Source organism: Pristiophorus japonicus, chromosome 24, assembly GCF_044704955.1.
Source record: "Pristiophorus japonicus isolate sPriJap1 chromosome 24, sPriJap1.hap1, whole genome shotgun sequence".
Classification (NCBI taxonomy): Eukaryota; Metazoa; Chordata; class Chondrichthyes; family Pristiophoridae; genus Pristiophorus; species Pristiophorus japonicus.
In genome coordinates, this window is record NC_092000.1 from 18,330,132 (window position 1) to 18,350,878 (window position 20,747).

At 48.1% G+C, this 20,747-nt stretch overlaps 1 protein-coding gene across 1 annotated transcript in view; it reads right to left on the reverse strand.

Annotated features, from left to right (window-relative positions):
• Positions 1–20,747, reverse strand: part of LOC139237763 (adhesion G protein-coupled receptor E1-like) — a 66,893-nt gene that overhangs the window by 36,068 nt on the left and 10,078 nt on the right. The window contains exons 4-10 of the mRNA XM_070866949.1: positions 17,985–18,137; positions 13,858–14,010; positions 9,325–9,462; positions 8,346–8,465; positions 5,973–6,031; positions 3,832–3,933; positions 2,500–2,677 (exon numbers count right to left, since the gene is read on the reverse strand). Of these exons, the coding sequence (XP_070723050.1) occupies positions 2,500–2,677; positions 3,832–3,933; positions 5,973–6,031; positions 8,346–8,465; positions 9,325–9,462; positions 13,858–14,010; positions 17,985–18,137 (903 nt within the window). The remainder of the gene's footprint in view (positions 1–2,499; positions 2,678–3,831; positions 3,934–5,972; positions 6,032–8,345; positions 8,466–9,324; positions 9,463–13,857; positions 14,011–17,984; positions 18,138–20,747) is intronic.

Below are 20,747 nucleotides of genomic sequence, written 5' to 3' on the forward strand. Positions count from 1 at the left end.
AACCCCAGCATCACCAACTCACACATTGATGAGTACAGAACATCAAAGCATCAAATTCAGTGCAACACGCCATCTAAACATCGTGATTCTACTTCATCATTGCTCTTTGTCAGCTCTTATATACTTTCTTCACCAATTCTCTCCTGAAAACAATTGGGCCGGTTTCCAATGGCCTCATTCCCCCAGTGAGGCAGAGAGAGGCCAAAGTCCACCCAAGCCTGAAGATTCTGACCCCGCTCCGAATGGTGGGAATGGGAATAACCATCTTTATAGTCGGGGTGGGCCACAGGCATTTGAGCGATGATTGCCCCGATCCCCCCTGGGAAGATGGAGTGAGCCACGGTGCTCCACCATAAGTCCTCCCAAAACCCATCCGAGGTGGGAGAAAACAGGGGTAAAGAAACCATTTCGCTCTGGGAAGGAGTCATTTGGTGGGACAAGAAATTCTTAATCCCCTCTGGGATCAATTATCTGAAGAGCTTTTGGGGCCTTTCACAAGGTCTCAACGGGACTCGTGGCAGTTCCCAGCCACTCGGCAGATGGCCCAACCTTTCAATTTGGGATGGGGTCAGAGCTTTTAGGAGCTTGAGCTCACTTACGTCCTCATTCCATCGAAAACGGCTCTCTGTAAACTACGGGATGGATATTGGAGATTCAAACAAACTTAACCCAGATGGTGGAACTGGATTCAGTCCCGATCCAGAATCCTTCTGGTGCTAGAGTTCCAGACACTGCTCACTCTCTGGTACCTTGCTGAAGTGGTCATTATTCGTGTGTGAGCCTTGACAACAAGTGCCAGCAGTCTATGGAGGGGGAAACCAGACTGCGTTTCTGCTGGAAAGGCCTGTGTTTGGATCTCTGGTGAGGACGGGAATGGGCTCGACTGTAACTCCCTAATCCTCCGTTCCCACCGTTGGTCGAGGTACAGTGCCCTTGGGGCAATCCACCTGAGCCCAGCTCACTCAGGACAGACCGGGCAAGAAACCTGGTCCTTATGGCCCAGCTTTTCACTGGTTCAATTCAGTGAGGCCCCAGGAGTGCCAACGTTTCTGTTACATAAGACCCAAGGGTCTTGCGTTTGAAATGTTTCGGATTCAGAATCACAAGTATCTTGAAAAAAATGATCTAATTATATCCCAGGGATTATAGAATCACTGAATATTTTAGGACAGATTCTACATTCTGGGTATTACGTAGAAGGTCAGTACATGTTATTCCTCTTAAGAACATTAGAAATAGAAGCAGGAGTCGGCCATTTAGCCCCTCGTGCCTGCTCCACAATTCAATAAGATCATGGCCGATCTGATCTTCGCCTCAACTCTACTTCCCTGCCCGCTCCCCATAACCCTTGACTCTCTTATCGTTCAAAAATTTGTCTATCTCCATCTTAAAAATATTCAATGACCCAGCTTCCACAGCACTCTGGGGTAGAGAATTCCAAAGATTCATGGCCCTCAGAGAAGAAATTCCTCCTCATAGAAACATCGAACATAGGTGCAGGAGTAGGCCATTCGGCCCTTCGAGCCTGCACCACCATTCAATAAGATCATGGCTGATCATTCACCTCAGTACCCCTTTCCTGCTTTCTCTTCATACCCCTTGACCCCTTTAGCTGTAAGGGTCATATCCAACTCCTTCTTGAATATATCTAACGAACTGGCATCAACAACTCTCTAGGGAAGAGAATTCCACAGGTTAACAACTCTCTGAGTGAAGAAGTTTCTCCTCATCTCGGTCCTAAATGGCTTACCCCTTATCCTTAGACTGTGACCCCTGGTTCTGGACTTCCCCAACATTGGGAACATTCTTCCTGCATCTAACCTGTCCAGTCCCGTCAGAATTTTGTATGTTTCTATGAGATTCCCTCTCATTCTTCTAAACTCCAGTGAATACAGGCCCAGTCGATCCAGTCTCTCCTCATATGTCAGTCCTGCCATCCTGGGAATAAGTCTGGTGAACCTCCTCATTTACATTTTAAATGGGCGGCCCCTTATTCTGAAACTATGCCCCCAGGTTCTAGATTCCCCCACGAGGGGAAATATCCTCTCTGCATCTACTGTCAAGCCCTCTAATAATTTTATATGTTTCGATAAGTTCCCCTCTCATTCTTCTAAACTCCAAGGTGTATAGGTCCAACCTGCTCAACCTTTCTTCATAAGACAATCGGCTCATCCCAGGAATCAACCTCATGAACCTTCTCTGAACTGCCTCCAATGCAAGCATATCCATCCTTAAATAGGATTCAAACTGTATGCAGTACTCCAGGTGTGGTCTCACCAACACCCTGTACAGTTGTAGCAGGACTTTTATACTCCACCCTCCTTGCAATAAAGGCCAATATTGCATTTGCCTTCCTAATTACTTTGCTGTGGGAAGCCAAATACTCATTGGAGTTTAGAACAATGAGGTGATCTTATTGAAACCTATAAGATTCTGACACAACGCACACACAGCTGCCTCAAGAAAATCCATTGTGTAAAATATCTTATTTGAACTCACCGATATTTTCAGATGAATTCCTTATCAGTTTGTCACCCGGTGAGTGCAGAACGGCAACAATGGCCAACTTTTCCATGGACTGCAGGAAGATGGACACTGACAGGAGCCGTTCTTTCCTTTCCATGCCGTCCCACAGGGAGTCATTCCCGAGAAGATCATTGGTGGTTGAAATGATTTGCTGTGGAGGACAAAGCATTTCACTTCCATCCCAGTGAAGACATAACGGATAACAAAGATCGTCACAGTTCCTTTGGTAGCTCCACACGCGGACCCAGTGGACAGCAGCCGTGGCTCAGTGGGCAGCACTCTCGCCTCTGAGTCAGAAGGGTGAGGGCTCAAGCCCCACTCCAGAGACTTGAGCACAAAATCTAGGCTGATGTTCCTTGAGCTTTTTCCAATGGAGTGGAGAGGTTTGAGGGGGTGACCACATAGAGGACTTCAAGGTTATGATAGGGTAAATAGCGATAGGTGGTTTCTGATTGGCTCGATTCTTGCCTGGGCCCATAGGGTGATATTGGGCATGAGCCTCGTGCCACCATACCCAACATCACAACCGATGCCCCCACTCTCGCCCCCTCCTGGGAGGAGGGCAGCACTGAAACAAAACCAGTCAATTTCCAATGAGCAATGATCATTTCATTGATGGGCTGGACAATGTCCCATGTGTCCATCGGTCACAGAAAGCTTGGAGCCAATCACTGGGCACCCCGTGACCTCAGTCCAAGGTCACTCGGGTCTACACTCGGGATTTCCAACGATCGGCAAGATCCCAGTGCGAGGACACAAACTGGTGAGTCTCGGAAAGGTGGTTAAAAACAATGTATCGATTGTGATGTTCTCTGGTGCCGACTGTTGCTGAAACAGAGTCCATTTGCACTTTATAAAGGGAATTAGTAAATGCTTGAGGAGGAGGAGGGATATTAAAGACCTTGGGGAGCGGGCAGGACATTAGCTTCATAAGAACATAAGAATTAGGAGCAGGAATAGGCCACACGGCCCCTCGAGCCCACTCCGCCATTCAATAAGATCATGGCTGATCTCTCACCTCAATTCCAGACAAGGTTGCTCCTATGGAGAAAAACAGCAGGCCAGGATTGATGGGCCGAATGGCTGTGGCTGTGCTGGAATATTCTCCGATGCTTCGAGGTGCATTTGTCCACTGAGCCATGGAGGTGCTTCTTCCTCTTTCCCTGCCTGTCGTTCCTCTGTCGTTTGCCAGCGATCCCCAGCGACCCGCCCCTGAGCTGAACAATTCCGAGCTCTTAAACTCCCCCCGAGCCCAACCCTCGATGTTACCCCTTGCGTTTCAATGGAGAATTTGTCACTACTAACCTGCAAAGGGAGAGCTACAGTCTGATTCTGCCATGTTTGATTGATCAGGCTATTGGTTGAATTAATCAGTGAGCAAAATGCGTGGAACATCGACCGAGGAGACTGTGAGAAGAAGAGAAATAAGGAGTCAAAATCTTCAGAGCAAGAGAAGTTGACTTCAGTTCACTTGGAAACACCCATCTCACAGAATCTTCAGACGCCAGTACCTGGATACATAGATTGTGCATGTACTCATAGATCACACATATACCACACATCTATACATAGTGTTACGCAGATCCCACACATGTACACACAGGTCACACGTATACCACACATGTACACACAGATCACATGTATATCACACATGTACACACAGTGTTATGCAGATCACACACATGTACACACAGGTCACATGTATATCACACATGTACACACAGTGTTACGCAGATTCCACATGCACAAACACAAATACAGAGATCATACAGATGCATTGATTACATAAACACACACAGATACAAGGAAAACAACTTGCCATTATTTATATAGTGCCTTTAATGCAGCAAATCATCCCAAGGTGCTTCACAGGAGCGTTATGAAACAAAATTTGAGACCTAGTCATGTAAAGTGACAGATGACCCAAAGCTTGGTCATAGAGGTAGGTTTTAAGGAATGCCTTAAAGGAGGAGAGAGAGGCAGAGAGGCAGAGAGGTTTAGGGAGGAATTTCCAGAGCTTGGGGCCCAGGCAGCTGAAGGCACGGCCACCAATGGTGGAGGAAAGGCAATCGGGGATGCGCAGAGATCTCGGAGGATTGGAGGTCTGGAGAAAGTTAAAGAGATCGGGAGGGGTGAGGCCATGGAGGGATTTGAACACAAGGAATGAGAATTTTAAAACTGAGGCGTTGCAGGATTGGGAGCCAATGTAGGTCAGCGAGCACAGGGGTGATGGGTGGACGGGACTTGGTGCGAGATAGGATAGAGGCTTCAGAGTTTTGGCAGAGCTCGAGGGTACAGAGGATGGTACATGGGAGGCTGGTCGGGAGAGCAGTGAAGTAGTCAAGTCTGCAAGTAACTAACGCATGGATGAGGGTTTCAGCAGCCGATGGGCTGAGACAGGGGGATGTCAAGGAGGGCGAGGTACGCGACCTTGGTAATGGAGTTGATATGGGGTTCGAAGCTCAGATCAGGGTCACATAGGATGCCGAGGTTGTGACCAGTCTGGTTCAGCCAGACGGATACATAAATTACACATGTGTACACACAGATACCGAGGCCACCCATCTTCACACACGTGCATCTGAAGCATAATTTGTTTGTAAATCTTGTACCTGTGCCTGGTGACTACCTGTTAGTAGCACCTTGTTACGCCAAGGATCTTCTCGATAAGTTTAGTTAACTATCTCTGGTTTTTATGGAAACTTATATCAAGTGATATTTCTTTTCTTTACTCTTTCCCCATATTTTACCGGAGAGGGAAAATAATAATCCCTCTTCAAATGTAGTGGCTCAGTGAGAAGGGCAGAGGGGCACTGGGTGTGAACCACCATGTCTGTATAAAAAGGCACAAACTGGTTGCCACCTGAGCTATTTTAGTACATTTGTTTTCTACATAATTGTACAAGACTTGCGATACCCACACCCACTCACACACACAACTGGCTCTTTAAAAATGTCCGATTGCCTACTCGGAGCTGCACTGCACTGCGCATGCGTGTCCATTGCAGCGACATCAAGAACGTAAGTTTTTTTTCCCGCGCATGTGCAGAAGGCCCGGCTGTGTTTTTTGGTGCAGACAGCAGGCTCCACCCCCCGAGGCGACTGCCCACACTGTGTGGCTCCGAATTGCAGTATAAAGATCGGGGAAAGTTAGTACAATTTTTTCTGCCGCATTTCTGGACCTAAAAACCTGGTGTAACTCTGGCAATACGCCAGAAAACGGGATTGGGCAAAATTGAGCCCTATGTACTTCGTGACTGTTTAAATTGGAAGCTCTCGGTCGCTGACTCCACATGAGGTGATATTTCTCTTTTCACCCTGTCAAAACCATTCATCATTTTAAAAGCCCCTATTGTATCTGCTCTTAGCCTGCTCTGTGCAGGTGGGAAAAGTCCCGGTATCTCAGTCTTTGCCTCATCGCCATCGCTTCGAATCATGGTAAATACCTGCCCCGCCTCGGGGGAATTGTTCAAGCTGCATTGCTCCATGTCGACCTTGATCAAATCTGTGAAGACAGGAAAACATTTAAGATGCAACTAAAATGCTCGAAAAGCAAATGAGATTTCTGTCCCAATGTCTACATGGGAAGTGTGAGATTTATCGCAACATGGAGTCATATCCCAGCCTGGGTGCAACGTCTCAGCGCACCTCAGTGTCAGCCGTGGCTCAGTGGGTAGCACAGTCACCTCCGAGTCAGAAGGTTGTGGGTTCAAGGCCCACTCCAGGAACTTGAGCTTAAAAATCTACGCTGATATTCTAGTCAGAACACTGCACTTTCGGAGGTGCCATCTTTCAGATTAGTTGTTAAACCAGGCCCTGTCTGCTCTCTTAGGTGGATGTAAAACATCCCAGGTCACTATTTCAAAGTAAAGCAGAGATGTTATCTCTTGTGTCCTGGCGAATATCCTCAATCCACAAAGCAAAAACAGATAATCTGGTCATTATCACATTGCTGTTTGTGGGAGCTTGCTGTGCACAAACTGGCTGCTGCGTTTCCTACATTACAACAGTGTCTACACTCCAAAAAATTGCTTCATTGGCTGTAAAGGGATTTGCAACATCCGGTGGTGGTGAAAGTCGCTATATAAATGCAAGTCTTTCTTTATGGAGCCCGGAGGAACACTCCTGCTCCCTGTGGACAAGGAAAGCCAGAGGAGGGAAAGCACCTTGAGATGGCCTCTTGTGCACCCGGATCGTCTCTCTTTGTCTTCACCTGGCGGGAAAGGTACGATGGCTTCCCGGCTCGGGCCGCGATGCAATCGGAGCCAATGTGCGGGTTTAAAGATGAACCTCGTAATAGAGAGTGCCACCTAGTGCACTACTGTGGTAATGCAACTGCTATGCAAAGACAATAAAGGTCACTTGATGTGTTGGAGCCACCTTGTCGAGTGTGTTTGTTTGTGATGTTGTAAAGAATATATCACAGACCCCGTTGCCTTTAGGTTGCTCTGTAGGTTCTGTGAGATGTTGGCCGCTAACTCGATCGCCCGGTTTCTGCCAGGTCGGGTTACACTCGCCCTTTGATTGGCTGTCTGAATATGATATATTCTTTACATCATCACTAACACACTCATCATCATCATAGGCAGTCCCTCGAAATCGAGGAAGACTTGCTTCCACTCTAAAAGTGAGTTCTCAGCTGGCTGAACAGTCTCTGTCACAGATGGGACAGACAGTGGTTGAGGGAAGGAGTGGATGGAACTGGTTTACCGCACGCTCCTTCCGCTGCCTGTGTTTGGTTTCTGCACGCTCTCGGCGACGAAACTCGAGATGCTCAGCGCCCTCCCGGATGCTCTTCCTCTCCTTCACTTAGGGTCGTCTTTGGCCAGGGACATCCAGGTGTCGGTGGGGATGTCGCACTTCATCAAGGAGGTTTTGAGGGTGTCCTTGAAACATTTCCTCTGCCCATCTGGGGCTCGCTTGCCGTGTAGGAATTCCGAGTAGAGTGCTTGGTTTGGAAGTCTCGTGTCGGGCATGCAGGCGATTGGCCTGCCTAGTGGAGTTGGTCAAGTGTGGTCAGTGCTTCGATGCTGGAGATGTTGGCCTGAGCGAGAACACTGGCGTTGGTGCGTCTATCCTCCCAGTGGATTTGCAGGATCTTGCGGAGGCAGCGCTGGTGGTACTTCTCCAGCGCTTTGAGGTGTCTACATCTCTGAGCCATATAGGAGGGTGGGTATCACTACTGCCCTGTAGACCATAAGCTTGATGCCAGATTTGAGGTCCTGGTCTTCAAACACTCTCTTCCTCAATCGACCGAAGGCTGCGCTGGCGCACTGGAGACGGTGCTGGACCTCGTCGTCGATGTCTGCCCTTGCTGACAGTAGGCTCCCGAGGTATGGAAAATTGTCCATATTGTCCGTGGATTTTGATGACCGGGGGGGGCAGTGCTGTGTGTCGGGGTCAGTTTGGTTTGTCTTATGGATGTTTAGTGTAAGGCCCATGCCTTACACATTACATTACACACAAGATGGCTTGACAGGAACTTGTCATCATGTGACTTGTCACATGACCCTTTCATTGTATTTACATCAGTCGTTACATTACCACAGTAGTCCACTAGGGAGAGCTTTATGTTACAATGAACACTTTCGAACACCGGCTGCACTTGAGCCATTGCAAACTTAAAATCAACTGCTTTGTGGAAGTGGATCAGGCATCCGAATATCGTGATATCAATAGTGGCCGGGACAGGGGCGAGAAATGTGTTCATAGTAATCAATTCATATACAGTTAAATATTTAAGCCTTAAAATCTCTGAAATATAAATAGAATTCATCTCCTTTTATTGAAATACTGGGTCAGGTTATTGGTTTTCTTACCGATCTCAGTGGGGCTGCTGGTCGTGCTCTGGGTCGGCGCTCCTTCACAAGTGAAGCTTCCCTGTGTATTTCTGCAGATGCCGTGAGGACCACAGGGGTCTACAAGACACTCGTCAATATCTAAAACCAGAAATACACATGAACACAGGTTGCCACCATCACCCCGCCAGTGTTAACAAGACAAACGAAGCCCCTTTCTGGTCTGGCAACGGCCCAGGTTTGGTGGGTCAGGTGCCCACCTCGACTGGTGGGCAGGTCGCGGGCGGAGAGCAAACCCCCACCCCCCAGACTTTGAGTCTGTGTATTCCTGAGCTCAGCCTCGTTAGCAGAGGGTGGGAGGGCTCGAGGTGTCGATAGGGTCTCGGGCTGTGAGTCCGTCCCTTGTTGGCCCGACATCTCTGCAGGACAAGGGATGGTGGGGTTTAGAGATTAAAAAATTGAAAGTAAATTTGACTAAAAATGCCTGTTGCAATGATGGTGGTTTGACGGACACTTGCTGCCAGCTCATGTTCAGTTCGACAGTTTTGAAGGAGAGGTTCAGTGTCCCCATTTGAGATTGTAGAGAATGCTCCCGGTCCGGCAACGACGTGATTTAAGATTCTCATCCTGGTTTTCAAATTTCTCCCTGGCCTCACCCCTCCCTCTCTCTGTAACCTCCTCCAGCCCGACAACCCTCCGCGATCTCTGCGCTCCTCCGATTCCGGCCTCTTGAGCATCCCTGATATTAATCACTTCACCATTGGCGGCCGTGCCTTCAGCTGCCAAGCTCTGGAATTCCCTCCGTAAACCTCTCCGCCTCCCTACCGGAGTCCCCCTTCCTTCCCCGGGAGATGCTTCCCAATCAACAAGGTGGGAGAACGGAAAGCCTTGGCCACAGTGTCGACATTAGCTTCAATGCTCACAACAGCCAAAATGTTCAATACTAACCCCTCCCTGCCTATCTCTCCCAATTACACTGGGTAGGGTTCAATGTTCTTACCTACACAAGGGGTTGGCGAAGACACTTTAGTGCCCTTGATGGGCAAGGAAAATCCTTCGATACAGTCACAGAAGATCCACGTCGGTGTATTGCGACACACTTGATTGATTCCACAGGTATTGGACACACACTTATCAACTGCAATGGACGCCAAACAAACAGATACAGATTCAACAACATCAGAAGAGACGACAAAGAAAAAAGAATAAGAAAAGGTAACACCTTCATCCTCAACTTTATTGAAAGCTCAAAGAGTGGTTCAATGGGCGGCACTCTTGACTCTGAGTCAGAGGGTTGTGTCGGTTCAAATCCCACTCCGAGGACAGAAGCACATCATCAAGAATCACTGAGGGAGTGCTGCTCAGTTGGATGTGCTGTCCTTCGGATGATGTCAAACTGAAGTCTTGTCCGCTCTCTCAGGTGGAAGCAAAAAGATCCCAGGACACCATATTGAAGAAGAACAAGGGCAGTTCTCCCCCGGGTGTCCTGGCCGATATCACCCAACATCTAAAAGCTGATTATCTGGGCATTGTCATGTGCCTGGTTTTGGGAGCTTGCTGTGCGCAAATTGGCTGTCGCGTTTCCAACATTACAGCAATAACTACACGTCAAATGTTTTTAATCAGCTATAAAGCGCTTTTGAACATCCTGACGTTGTGAAATGCGCTAAATAAAAGTATTTCTTTCTGGACTTTACGAAGGAAAATAAAGCCTTCACTTTGGCACTGGGTTCTTGTTTTACCGGTGAATTCACTGGTGCTTCACTGAAATCCGCTATTACAGGTGCAATTGACTAGTTATGGCTCATTTTATATTATACGTGAGCCTGTGAGAGAGAGAAAGACTTGCATTTATATAGCGCCTTTTACGATCACTGAAAGTCTCAAACCTCTCCACAGCCAATTAAATACTTTTGGAATGTAGTCACTATTGTAATGTGGGAAACACAGCAGCCAATTTGCACACAGCAAGCTCCCACACACAGCAACGAGGCAATGACCAGATCATCTGTTTTATTGATGTTTGCTGAGGGAAAAATATTGACCCAGGTCATCGGATGCGAACTCACCTGCTCTTCGGGAGAGTGGAGAGCACCAGTTCCAACTGTTGCGGGACGGGAGAGTGGAGAGCACCAGTTCCAACTGTTGCGGGACGGGAGAGTGGAGAGCACCAGTTCCAACTGTTGCGGGACGGGAGAGTGGAGAGCACCAGTTCCAACTGTTGCGGGACGGGAGAGTGGAGAGCATCAGTTCCAACTGTTGCGGGACGGGAGAGTGGAGCGCACCAGTTCCAACTGTTGCGGGACGGGAGAGTGGAGAGCACCAGTTCAAACTGTCACAGGAGCATCCAGTCGTGCCCCGGTAACTGCCCCCAAAGGAAGTGGAGTGTGGAAAATTGCACTCCGTTTCCAGTGAGGGGGGGTAAGGCCAATTCTGCGGCGGGAGCAGGACTTCCACGCTGGGGCTAAAATTCCCTGCCCCAGAAGGTTACAGCCCCCAAGGTGAGAGCCTGTGTGGGGAGGCAGAGGGAAGATGAGGGGAGACGGGGGCGGGGGATGGAGTGGAGAGTGGTGGAGGTGGGGGGTGGAGAAACCCGGGGGGGGGGGGACAGGAGGGGCCACATTGCAGTGGAGGTCTTGGGGGGGCGAAGTGTGTTGGAGGGGCGGGCCTGGGGGCTCTGTGCCTCGGTGCAGGGAGTGTTCAGAGTGGGGTGGACGGGTTGACTGTGCAGATGGCGGTTGGTGGATGTGGTGTGGTTGGTGTCGCGGGGGCGTGGCTCCGGGGTGGCCGGGGCTGGGAGCTCGACATCCGGGCGTGTTCAGCATTTGGGAAGGATTGACGGGACGGGACGGGTTGGGTGTGGGGGGAGTGTTCCCGGTGTTTGATGGGTCCGGAGCCGGGGGGGGGTGCACGCTCTTGGGATGGGGGGTGGGCTGTTTTGGGCTGGGATTGGGAGAGACTTCTTCACTTGGGGAGTTGTTGGCCTGTGGGGTTCCCTGCCGCGGAGAGTTGTTGATGCCAGTTCGTTGGATGTGTTCAGGAGGGAGTTGGATGTGGTCCTTGCGGCTGGCGGGGTCGAGGGTGTGTGGAGGGGGCGTGGGGGGGGAGGTGCTGGGGTGGGTGATCAGCCATGATCTTGTTGACTGGCGGTGCAGGCTCGAAGGACCGAATGGCCTAGTCCTGCACCTATTTTCTATATTTCTATGTTTCATCGAAATAGTGCCGTGGGATCTTTTACATCTACCTGAGAGAGCAGACGGAGCCTCATGTTAATATCTCATCCGAAAGATGGCACCTCCGACAGTGCCGCGCTCCCTCAGCGCTGCACTGGAGCGTCAGCCTAGATTGTGAAGTGGGGCTTGAACCAACCAACTTAGAATATAAGGCTTAAGAAATAGGAGCAGAAGAAGGCCATTTGGCCCCTCAAGCCTGCTCCGTTATTCAATAAGATCATGGCTGAACTGATCCTGGCCTCAACCCCACTTCCCTACCCGCTTCCCATAACCCTTCACTCTCTTATCGTTCAAAAATCTGTCTACCTCCACATTAAATATATTCAATGACCCAGCCTCCACAGCTCTGTGGGGTAGAGAAGAAATTCCTCCTCAGTTCTGTTTTAAATGGGCATCCCCTTATTCTGAAACTATGCCCCCTAAATTTAGATTCCCCCACGAGAGTAAACATCCTCTCAGCATCTACCCTGTCAAATTCCCTCAGAAGCTTATACGTTTCATTAAGATCACCTCTCATTCTTCTAAACTCTAATGAGTGTAGGTCCAACTTGCTCAACCTTTCTTCATAAGACAACCCCTTGATCTCAGGAATCAACCTCGTGAACCTTCTCTGAACTGCCTCCAATGCAAGTATATCCCTCCTTAAATAAGGAGACCAAAACTGTACACAGTACTCCAGGTGTGGTCTTACCAACGCCCTTTACAGTTGTAGCAGGACTTCTCTGGTTTTATACTCCATCCCCCTTGCAATAAAGGCCAACATTCCATTTGCCTTCCTAATTAGTTGCTTTACCTGCATACTAACTTTTTGTGTTTCATGTACAAAAACCCTCAGAACTGCAGCATTTTGCCATTTAAATAATAATTTGCTTTTTTATTTTTCCTACCAAAGTAGATAACCTCACATCACATTGTACTCCATCTGCCAAATTTTTGCCCACTCACTTAGCCTGTCTATATCCCTTTGCAGAATCTTTGCATCCTCTGCACAACTTGCTTTCTCACCTATCTTTGTATCATCAGCAAATATGCCTACATTACACTCGATTCCTTCATCCAATCCATTAATAGATTGTATATAGTTGAGCCACAGCAGTGATCCCTCTGGCACCCCACTAGTTACAGTTTGCCAACCACAAAGTGATCTGTTCATCCCGACTCTCTGTTTTAGAAGCAAGCGATGTTTAACCGAGGTCCCGTCTGACTTAGCAATGGACCAGACAGTAGGATCCACTCCAGTACCCCCTAGGGGCCGAGCTAACACATAGAATCACGCAGCACAGAAGCCTGCCATTCAGCCCATCAAGCCTGTGCTGGTTCTGTGAAAGAGCTATGTAATCAGTTCCACTCGCCCACACTTTCCCCATAATTCTGCAATTTTTTTCCTTCAAGTATTTATCCAATTTCCTTTTGAAAGTCACTATTGAATCTGCTTGCACCTCCCTTTCAGGCAGTGCGTTCCAGATCATAACGATTCACTGCGTAAAAAATGCCTCCATCTTCTCCCTGGTTCTTTTGCTACTTGTCTTTAATCTGTGTCCTCTGGTTATCAGCTGTCCTGCCAGTGGAAACAGTTACTCCCTATCTATATCAAAATCTTTCTTAATTTTGAACAGTTCTATTAGATTTCCCCTTAACCTGCTCTGCTCCAAGAAGACCAACTCCAGCTTCTGCAGCCTTTCCACATAGCTGAAGTCCCTCATCCCCAGTATCATTCTAGTAAATCTCCACTGCACCCTCTCCAAGGCCTTGACATCCTTCCTAAAGTGGGGTGCCCAGAATTGGACGCAATTCTCCAGCGGTGGTCCTAATGCAAACCTCTGGGAGACATCGCTGTATATGTCTGATAACCAACAGTTAACCACTACTCTCAGCTTTCTGTATCTTAGCCAAGTTTGTATCCACATTGCCACTATCCCTAGAATCCTGTGGATTAAATTTTGCTAACAAGTCTATTATGTTCCACTTTATCAAACGCCTTTTGAAAGACCACATATATGACATCAACTGCACTGCCCTCATCGACCTTCTTCGCTACTTCATCAAAGAACTCAATCAATTTTGTCAGACACGAATTGCCTTTAACAAATCCATGCTGGCTGTCATTTATTAATCCTTCATTGTGCTCACATCAGAAACATCCGTTGTTATTCAGACAGACTCCATTGGGCGCACAGGGGACGGGTCGGGCACAGATCCACAGTAGACGGCAAACGCGCTGGCTTCAGAAGATCAAAGAGGACAAAGAATCACAACACTCTCATCCTGGGACTCATTGCGAGGGAGAGTAAAGTTCTTACCTTGACACTGAGCTTTTGTTATATCGGTAAAGGTGAGTTCTCCATTGTTTGAGACAAAGCCTCCAGCACAGGTACAGTAGAAACCTCCCATTGTATTGTTACAGATTGCATTGGACCCGCAAACTCTCGTTGTATCCACACACTCATCAATATCTGTAATACATAAGAAAGTGACTTTACTAACTTAACCAGCTGTTGGGAGATCTTTTCAAACGTTATTTGGGGGGAGGCGGGGAAGCGGAGGAATGTTTTGCTCATCAGTGTGAAGATGTTAGGGCCAAAGAGCAGTGGTTGAAGTGGGACTGACGGGCACGACTCTGGAACTGCTGGCCCCCAAGTGATGGGTCCCACCTGCCAATCGGCCATCCCCTGAGGCCGGCCTAATGGACATCTGTCCCCTCGAATCCCGAGCCCACAATGGGCAGCAGTGTCCTAGAAAGAGCCAGGTACTGGAGGAACTGGGGGCCGGGACTGGATACAGCCAGTAGTCAAGAGGTCACGGAGGTGGAGATATATTCTGAATGGCCAGATGTAAATGGAAGGCATCACCTTAGGGTAGTAGATGGGGGTAGGGCTGGGAAGGGACAGTTAAGTAGCTGATGGGCTACGGAGAATTACACCATTATATTTCAGCTCTGTAATAGAAATATCACTGTAATATAACCCAGTTCCCTTACGGCCAACACTCTCCTCTTGATAATAGCAGAAATATTCCTCGTGCAATGGATTTACCGTCTCTAGCTGCCACAAGCCAGGGATACAATCTCCCGTTTAAGGGCTAGACATTGTGTCGCGCCACGCTTGGGGCGCTGGCTTTTATGGGAGCGCAAATGTATCGCCAGGCGCTAAAGATTTGATTCTGCCAGGAACTTCCACTTTAGCGTTCCAACAGGGAGGTGCAGCGCTAAATCAAGCGCTAACCACTTCCCTTAGAGCGCAAAAGGGAGTGAGAGGGGAGGCAGACGCTGAGCGATGTTCCTGCAGCGTTGGTGGTTTTTCAGGCTCCTTCCCTCCCATAAAGAGACAGACCAATGCTGCGTTCATTGAAGCCTAGGGCTGTCTCTGCTGGATGCCGGCACCTGCGATACGCACATAGAAGCTCCAAGCACTCTGAGAGAGTGCAAGACTAAGCAATCGTGGGGTCCAAAAAGAGCAGAATGCAACACACTGGGGACGTAAGAAGATTTTGGCCAATCTGACCACTGCTGCCTTTAATCAGCGCTCCCTAAGCGGCCGGCCGAGGTGACAACGCCTCCCTTAGATGCCATTTTTGATGCCTGGCGATGTTGCATGAGGCGGGAGCAAATATTGCATCTGGGGCAGTAACTTGGTGCTGCACACTGGATGAGGTCACGATCTCCCGGACTCTAAGTCTTAGCGCCAGCGCAAACCCGCCAGGCAAATTCGCAGGTGTCAGTGATCTCGCCGCGCCCGGTCGGTAATCCCTTAGCGCCCCATTAGCGCCGCCCACAGGCACGAACGCGAGGAGCAAACCAGGCCAATTTTTCCCCCTAACGGTTTGTACATGAAATGTTAAAGTTCTAAAACTTGTTTCCCCCACCAGGTAACAGAGTGTCGTCGGGGGAAGAAATGATTCCACTGGGATGGGGAGTGAGACTGTCCAAGCTTACATTCCTGTAAGAAATTGGGAATTAAAAGAAATAACTTGAGACAAAAAAGTCTCTGCAGACTGGTGTTAGAATTGAAGGATTCGTTCCAGGGTACAATAGCTAAAGTGACTGGAACATCGTGAACATTAATAACTGATAACGGGCAGCTCCAAACATCTGAAGGCCAAGAATGTCATGTCTGACTCCAACCGTAGGAGATTAAGGACAGGAGGGAAGTGTCTTCAGAAAGGCCCTCAGCACTGCACTGGAGCGTCAGCCTAGATTGTGAAGTGGGGCTTGAACCCACAACCAACTTAGAACATAAGGCACAAGAAATAGGAGCAGGAGTAGGCCATTTGGCCCCTCGTGCCTGCTCCGTTATTCAATAAGATCATGGCTGATCTGATCCTGGCCTCAACTCTGCTTCCCTGCCTGCTGCCCACAACCCTTCACTCCCTTATCGTTCAAAAATCTGTCTACCTCCACATTAAATGTATCCAATGACCCAGCCTCCACAGCTCTCTGGGGTAGAGAATTCCAAGGATCCACAACCCACAGAGAAGAAATCCCTCCTCAGTTCTGTTTTAAATGGGCAACCCCTTATTCTTAAACTATGCCCCCTAGTTCTAGATTCCCCCACGAGGGGAAACATCCTCTCTGCAACTACCCTGTCAAACCCCCTCAGAAGTTTATACATTTCATTAAGATCACCTCTCATTCTTATAAACTCCAATGAGTGTAGGCCCAACCTGCTCAATCTTTCTTCATAAGACAACCCCTTCATCTCAGGAATCAACCTCGTGAACCTTCTCTGAACTGCCTCCAATGCAAGTATATCCCTCCTTAAGTAAGGAGGCCAAAACTGTACACAGTACTCCAGGTGTGGTCTTACTAACGCCCTTTACAGTTGTAGCAGGACTTCTCTGCTTTTATACTCCATCCCCCTTGCAATAAAGACCAACATTCCATTTGCCTTCCTAATTACTTGCTTTACCTTCATCCTAACTTTTTGTGTTTCATGTACAAAAACCCTCAGAACTGCAGCATTTTTCCATTTAAATAATAATATGCTTTTTTATTTTTCCTACCAAAGTAGATAACCACACATTTTCCTATTTTCCCACATTATACTCCATCTGCCAAATTTTTGCCCACTCACTTAGCCTGTCTATATCCTTTTGCAGAATCTTTGCGTTCTCCGCACAACTTGCTTTCTCACCTATCTTTGAATCATCAGCAAATTTGCCTACATTACACTTGATCCCCTCATCCAATCCATTAATAGATTGTAAATAATTGAGGCCCCAGCACTGATCCCTGTGGCACCCCACTAGTTACAGTTTGCCAACCAGAAAATGATCCGTTCATCCCGACTCTCTGTTTTAGAAGCAAGCGATGTTTAACCGAGGTCCCGTCTGACTTAGCAATGGACCAGACAGCAGGATCCACTCCAGTGCCCCCTAGGGGCCGAGCTAACACATAGAATCACGCAGCACAGAAGCCTGCCATTCAGCACATCAAGCCTGTGCTGGTTCTGTGGAAGAGCTATGTAATCAGTTCCACTCGCCCGCACTTTCCCCATAATTCTGCAATTGTTTTTTCCTTCAAGTATTTATCCAATTTCCTTTTGAAAGTCACGATTGAATCTGCTTGCACCTCCCTTTCAGGCAGTGCGTTCCAGATCATAACGATTCACTGCGTAAAAAATGTTTCCATCTTCTCCCTGGTTCTTTTGCTACTTGTCTTTAATCTGTGGCCTCTGGTTATCAGCTGTTCTGCCAGTGGAAACAGTTACTCCCTATCTATATCAAAATCTTTCTTAATTTTGAACAGTTCTATTAGATTTCCCCTTAACCTTCTCTGCTCCAAGGAGACCAACTCCAGCTTCTGCAGCCTTTCCACATAGCTGAAGTCCCTCATCCCCAGTATCATTCCAGTAAATCTCCACTGCACCCTCTCCAAGGCCTTGACATCCTTCCTAAAGTGTGGTGCCCAGAATTGGACGCAATTCTCCAGTGGTGGTCCTAATGCAAACCTCTGGGGGACATCGCTGTATATGTCTGATAAACAACAGTTAACCACTACTCTCAGCTTTCTGTATCTTAGCCAAGTTTGTATCCACATTGCCACTATCCCTAGAATCCCGTGGATTAAATTTTGCTAACAAGTCTATTATGTTCCACTTTATCAAACGCCTTTTGAAAGACCACATATATGACATCAACTGCACTGCCCTCATCCACCCTCTTCGCTACTTCATCAAAGAACTCAATCAATTTTGTCAGACACGAATTGCCTTTAACAAATCCATGCTGGCTGTCATTTATTAATCCTTCATTGTGCTCACATCAGAAACATCCGTTGTTATTCAGACAGACTCCATTGGGCACACAGGGGATGGGTCGGGCACAGATCCACAGTAGACGGCAAACGCGCTGGCTTCAGAAGATCAAAGAGAACAAAGAATCACAACACTCTCATCCTGGGACTCATTGCGAGGGAGAGTAAAGTCCTTACCTTGACACTGAACTTTTGTTATATCGGTAAAGGTATGGTCGCCATTGTTTGAGACAAAGCCTCCAGCACAGGTACAGTAGAAACCTCCCATTGTATTGCTACAGGTTGCATTGGACCCGCAAACTCTCGTTGTATCCACACACTCATCAATATCTGTAATACATAAGAAAGTGACTTTACTAACTTAACCAGCTGTTGGGAGATCTTTTCAAACGTTATTTGGGGGGAGGCGGGGAAGCGGAGGAATGTTTTGCTCATCAGTGTGAAGATGTTAGGGCCAAAGAGCAGTGGTTGAAGTGGGACTGACGGGCACGACTCTGGAACTGCTGGCCCCCAAGTGATGGGTCCCATCTGCCAATCGGCCATCCTCTGAGGCCGGCCTAATGGACATCTGTCCCCTCGAATCCCAAGCCCACAATGGGCAGCAGTGTCCTAGAAAGAGCCAGATACTCAATGTGGGGGAACTGGGGGCCGGGACTGGATACAGCCAGTAGTCAAGAGGTCACGGAGGTGGAGATATATTCTGAATGGCCGGATGTAAATGGAAGGCATCACCTTAGGGTAGTAGGTGGGGGTAGTGATGGGAAGGGACAGTTAAGTAGCTGATGGGCTACGGAGAATTACACCATTATATTTCAGCTCTGTAATAGAAATATCACTGTAATATAACCCAGTTCCCTTACGGCCAACTCTCTCCTCTTGATAATAGCAGAAATATTCCTCGTGCAATGGATTTACTGTCTCTAGCTGCCACAAGCCAGGGATACAATCTCCCGTTTAAGGGCTAGACATTGTGTCGCGCCACGATTGGGGCGCTAGCTTTTACGGGAGCGCAAATGTATCGCCAGGCGCTAAAGATTTGATTCTGCCGGGAACTTCCACTTTAGCATTCCAACAGGGAGGTGCAGTGCTAAATCAAGCGCTAACCACTTCCCTTAGAGCGCAAAAGGGAGTGAGAGGGAAGGCAGACGCTGAGCGATGTTCCTGCAGCGTTGGTGGTTTTTCAGGCTCCTTCCCTCCCATAAAGAGAAAGACCAATGCTGCGTTCATTGAAGCCTAGGGCTGTCTCTGCTGGATGCCGGCACCTGCGATACGCACATAGAAGCTCCAAGCGCTCTGAGAGAGCGCAAGACTGAGCAATCGTGGGGTCCAAAAAGAGCAGAATGCAACACACTGGGGACGTAAGAAGATTTTGGCCAACCTGACCACTGCTGCCTTTAATCAGCGCTCCCTAAGCGGCCGGCCGAGGTGACAACGCCTCCCGCAGATGCCATTTTTGATGCCTGGCGATGTTGCATGAGGCGGGAGCAAATATTGCATCTGGGGCAGTAACTTGGTGCTGCACACTGGATGAGGTCACGATCTCCCGGACTCTAAGTCTTAGCGCCAGCGCAAACCCGCCAGGCAAATTCGCAGGTGTCAGTGATCACGCCGCGCCCGGTCGGTAATCCCTTAGCGCCCCATTAGCGCCCCCCACAGGCACGAACGCGAGGAGCAAACCAGGCCAATTTTTCCCCCTAACGGTTTGTACATGAAATGTTAAAGTTCTAAAACTTGTTTCCCCCACCAGGTAACAGAGTGTCGTCGGGGGAAGAAATGATTCCACTGGGATGGGGAGTGAGACTGTCCAAGCTTACATTCCTGTAAGAAATTGGGAATTAAAAGAAATAACTTGAGACAAAAAAGTCTCTGCAGACTGGTGTTAGAATTGAAGGATTCGTTCCAGGGTACAATAGCTAAAGTGACTGGAACATCGTGAACATTAATAACTGATAACGGGCAGCTCCAAACATCTGAAGGCCAAGAATGTCATGTCTGACTCCAACCGTAGGAGATTAAGGACAGGAGGGAAGTGTCTTCAGAAAGGCCCTCAGCACTGCACTGGAGCGTCAGCCTAGATTGTGAAGTGGGGCTTGAACCCACAACCAACTTAGAACATAAGGCATAAGAAATAGGAGCAGGAGTAGGCCATTTGGCCCCTCGTGCCTGCTCCATTATTCAATAAGATCATGGCTGATCTGATCCTGGCCTCAACTCTGCTTCCCTGCCTGCTGCCCACAACCCTTCACTCCCTTATCGTTCAAAAATCTGTCTACCTCCACATTAAATATATTCAATGACCCAGCCTCCACAGCTCTCTGGGGTAGAGAATTCCAAGGATCCACAACCCACAGAGAAGAAATTCCTCCTCAGTTCTGTTTTAAATGGGCAACCCCTTATTCTTAAACTATGCCCCCTAGTTCTAGATTCCCCCACGAGGGGAAACATCCTCTCTGCAACTACCCTGTCAAACCCCCTCAGAAGCTTATACATTTCATTAAGATCACCTCTCATTCTTATAAACTCCAATGAGTGTAGGCCCAACCTGCTCAATCTTTCTTCATAAGACAACCCCTTCATCTCAGGAATCAACCTCGTGAACCTTCTCTGAACTGCCTCCAATGCAAGTATATCCCTCCTTAAGTAAGGAGGCCAAAACTGTACACAGTACTCCAGGTGTGGTCTTACTAACGCCCTTTACAGTTGTAGCAGGACTTCTCTGCTTTTATACTCCATCCCCCTTGCAATAAAGACCAACATTCCATTTGCCTTCCTAATTACTTGCTTTACCTTCATCCTAACTTTTTGTGTTTCATGTACAAAAACCCTCAGAACTGCAGCATTTTTCCATTTAAATAATAATATGCTTTTTTATTTTTCCTACCAAAGTAGATAACCACACATTTTCCTATTTTCCCACATTATACTCCATCTGCCAAATTT